This window comes from Salarias fasciatus, chromosome 1, assembly GCF_902148845.1.
Source record: "Salarias fasciatus chromosome 1, fSalaFa1.1, whole genome shotgun sequence".
Lineage (NCBI taxonomy): Eukaryota > Metazoa > Chordata > Actinopteri > Blenniiformes > Blenniidae > Salarias > Salarias fasciatus.
Window position 1 is genome coordinate 36187027 of NC_043745.1, and position 4087 is coordinate 36191113.

At 37.3% G+C, this 4087-nt stretch overlaps 1 protein-coding gene across 1 annotated transcript; it reads left to right on the forward strand.

The window, feature by feature from the left end:
• The first annotated feature begins 289 nt into the window (after nt 1-289).
• On the forward strand, nt 290-2264 carry cdkn1ca (cyclin dependent kinase inhibitor 1Ca). Its single transcript, XM_030094118.1, has 2 exons — nt 290-796; nt 2132-2264. The coding sequence occupies exons 1-2, from the start codon at nt 370-372 to the stop codon at nt 2230-2232; spliced, it is 528 nt and encodes a 175-aa protein (XP_029949978.1). The 5' UTR covers nt 290-369; the 3' UTR covers nt 2233-2264.
• Nucleotides 2265-4087: the final 1823 nt, after the last annotated feature.

The following is a 4087-nucleotide window of genomic DNA, read 5'->3' on the forward strand; positions in this document are numbered from 1 at the left end:
AACTACATGAACTACAACTTTTGCAGCGTTTCTGCCTCCATGAACAAAGAGTGCATTAATAATAAAATGTATCATGAAACACTGGACCAGTTTTGGTCTGTGAGCCACATGTTTCACATCCCCGATTTGGGACAGTGATGGAATTTACATCATCTCTTCAATAGTCTTCCTTGCATAAAGACTGAATTTCACCCACCACCTCCCCTCATCGACAAAAAGACAGCTGCAGCCAATGAAAAGCCCTCTCCTCATTGTGTACCAACAAAGCACGGTGCGCCCCGCAGCCTTTAAATAGACGCTGATGTCCGGAGGAGAACAGTGGGAGACAAGAACAGCACCATCCTCCTCATTTGAGACTCCGAGAGCAGGATGAATCCCACCAGGCGCAGAGAGTCTGTCTGCAGGAACCTGTTCGGCCCGGTGGACCACGAGCAGCTGCGCCGCGACCTGAAGCTGAAGCTGAGGGAGATCACCGAGCGGGACAGCCGCCGCTGGAACTTCAACTTCGAGAGTGGGACGCCGCTGCCCGGCAGCTTCCAGTGGGAGGAAACACCCGCAGACTGCGCTGCGCATTTCTACCAGGAAGCGGCGGAGCGCAAACCCGCCGAGAGCGCGTTTTACGCACTGAGTGGGAGCGCTTTTTACGCACTGGGCGAGAGCGCGCAGAGTGCCGGCAGCGACCAGGAGAACAAATCCATCGTCTCCAACAAACATCCCGCTGAAGTGACGCCCGCCAGGCGGAAACGGGCGCTCTGTAAGCTGGCAACAAAGCCCCGGAACAACGCCAAAATCACAGGTAAACACCCCCTCTTCCCGGAGTGATTCATTGACTCTTTATAGGTCAGCTAACAGACTGAAGTAGGTCTTTGAGGAATCTTTTTTGAGTACTTTCCCCCTTTTAATTTACAGCATCGGAAGAGAAATGTCTGTACTTTACTCTTATTGAAGCTTCTTCCATGTTCTGAAGTTGACTGAGGAAGACGCAGAAGTAGTTAAAAATGAAAACCGAATTTGTGCTCAAGTTCCTTCAAAAGGTTAATTTGGTAATTTGGTTTATAGCAACACAAGTTTCTAAAATAATAGTTTTAAATTGCATTGATAGTGCTTTACATATTGATCAGCAAGACGAGTACTTTTTTGATATTTAGAAAACGCACACACACACACACACACACACACACACACACACACACACACACACACACACACACACACACACACACACACACACACACAAACAAACTTTAAGACTAATTAACTGCACTTGTACTTACGTAAATAATATAGGTGTTCTCAGCAACTGTGGCTCCTTCTAATACTTTAATAGGGCTTTCTTTCTCTTTTGGAATCAAAACTATTACAACACAAGTGGAATCCTGACCTGTGGAGTGATTCAACTTTTATATCTGTGATAGACACTGTATTAAATTAACAGTTTGTATAAAACTTCATCCATGTGAAGCTACTTGCATATAATTATTGTTATTATTATTATTATTATTATTTGCATTAAAACTGCTAAAAAGTTATCTTTGGTTCATTTTATAACCTGTACTTTTTTTGTTGAAGAAGTTGAAGTGGTCACTTTTACTTTTCCCAAACTCTCTTTTAATTTTAGTCAAGTTCTTTCATAAATTACGTTTTCCAACTCTTCTAGCAGCAAATTGGACGCAACTCTCTTTTTCTTCAGAAAGAAGTAATAAAAAAGACAGCATCTTTTTATTGCATTCATATAAAATTAATCAAGAATGTGCAGAAACTTGAAAAAGTTGTGATGGTACACAAGTATTCAGCACTACTGACCAAATTAGTGCAGTCAGTCATGTTTAGTTTACTCTTTTTGTAACCAACACATTCCAATGTAGGACAGAAGTGAATGAATGCAATTTCTTTTAATGAGACCAAGCTAATTTAGATCCCATTTTTAGGAAACATGATAAAAAAATGTGTGATTTAACATAGTTTGCCACTTTCCCAAATGTGTGACAGTATAACAGGCATGTAATGATGCATCATTAAACTAAGTTCTGATGTATAGACACTAGAATTTAGTGACCAGCCTGTAAAATCTGTGACTAACCATCTTTTTTTTTTTTTTTTTTTTTTTTTTTTTTTGTCTTTATCTTGGCAGATTTTTTCGTGAAGAGACGGAGGACCTCAGAAACAAAGATCATCCTGAATCCTCTGCACACCACACTGACTGAACCGGCTCTTTGCAAGACAATAAGATGACCACGCATCAGAAAAATGAATTTTTATAAACATATAAACACTACTGGGTGAACCTAGGCCTATTGGCAACTATATATAACTTTTATTTTATTTTATTTTATTTTATTTTATTTTATTTTATTTTATTTTATTTTAATTTATTTTATTTTATTTTATTTTATTTTATTCAGTTTGAATACTTGTGCTTGGAGATTTTTTTTTAGTTATGATATTTATGTTATTTATCAACATTTTTATTTAAAGACCTTCTTTCAAGCCTGTGATATGAAGTATTGTTCAATTCATTCCATTATCTGTACTTTTTAAATGTTTTTCACCATGTTGTTGTTGAACTGAGCCGTTTTGATTGAGATTGCACTATTTTGTCCTTGTTCATGATAAAGCTTGTAACTTCATGTCACTTCCTGAATAAAGTGTGTGTGACCAGTGACAAATTCTGATGTTGTGATTACTTAGTTTAAGGCCATGGATTTTCCTTTAGAGAATGCAAATGATGTTTCTTTTTTTCAGTGAAGGCTTGAATCCTTTGTAGATTCAAAGGTGACAATGTATTCATACAGTTTGCTCAAGCAGAAGTACAGATCATCACTGATAGCTATATGATAAATGTACAGATTCTGTGTATCAGTCTAATGGAGCCAATCACTCTCATTTTGCTGGGTCTGCCAAATAAGGCCTTAATTGGATGAGATGCACTAACACTTTGGTGTAAATATCTCATTGAAATGTGAAATTTTATTATTTGGGTGATTTACTGCCAGATACAAATTTCTAGCTGTACAACTGGCAGCTAGTAAGAAGTCTATTAAATGCAGAACCGCCCACCATTGATAAATGGATTGACATTATGTGCGCGATTCAAGTTATTAATCCTTTCCCCTCAAGGTAGAAAAAGACCACTTTTACAGGAGCTGGACCAAATGGATTGAAAATGGAAAATGAAGTTGACAATTTGACAGTACTTGTGATAGTCTATGAGACAGCTTGAGGATCTGAAGGGGTGCTGTGCTTGAAAAATGGTGCCTTTCCAAATTCAAATAAGTTTATAAAGTAACGGTCCAACCTCTGTACTTTTATAAGTAATTAAAAAAAAATAAATAAATAAATCCAATTTTGATGCCCTTTTAAGCCTTCTTTGACCTTTTTGTCAGTCAGTGCAAGGGTCACATTCAGTACAAAAGAGAAAAAAACGTAACATACAAAAATCGTGGAATATAAGAAAGGATAGTGCAGTACGGAATCGGTTTCACATCTGTTTCCCAGTATGGATGGGTTGTTGTGTAGAATGTGTGATTTAAGAGTGTTTATGGCTCTGGAAACAATTCCTCTATTTTAGGACTTTCATTTTTCAAATCTGTGGATAAATATTAAAATCGTCTGCTTTCATCCATTTTTCATAACTCTGAATCCTCCTTATAGACATTAAAACAAGAAAGGAGTCAGTTTGAGGAACACAAGAAGGAGGAATTACAGATAATTGTCTTCAAATATTGGGAAAAAAAAGTGTTATTAGAAAAGTAAAAGCTTTTCAAGTAACTTATAAAGACTGTTAAAAATCTACCTTAGAGCTGCAACAAAGTAGAAACACTGTGAGGTTTACGACTTCTGCATAGATTTAGTTGCTAATAACTTGTTTCCTGGGGTGAACTATCCCATAATTTTCTTTGTCAGATTTTCTTCATACAACAATGACACTTTAATTGAAAACTGTTTTGGGGAATTTGTGCTTTTATCAGGAAGCAAAGCTGTATTCTGTATGACTGCCGAGTTGTGAAAAAGCAGAACCCTCCTTTGTTGCAGACACAGACGGCTCTGTTTATAATGAGCGTCTCTCTGAAGTCATAGAAAAATCAAT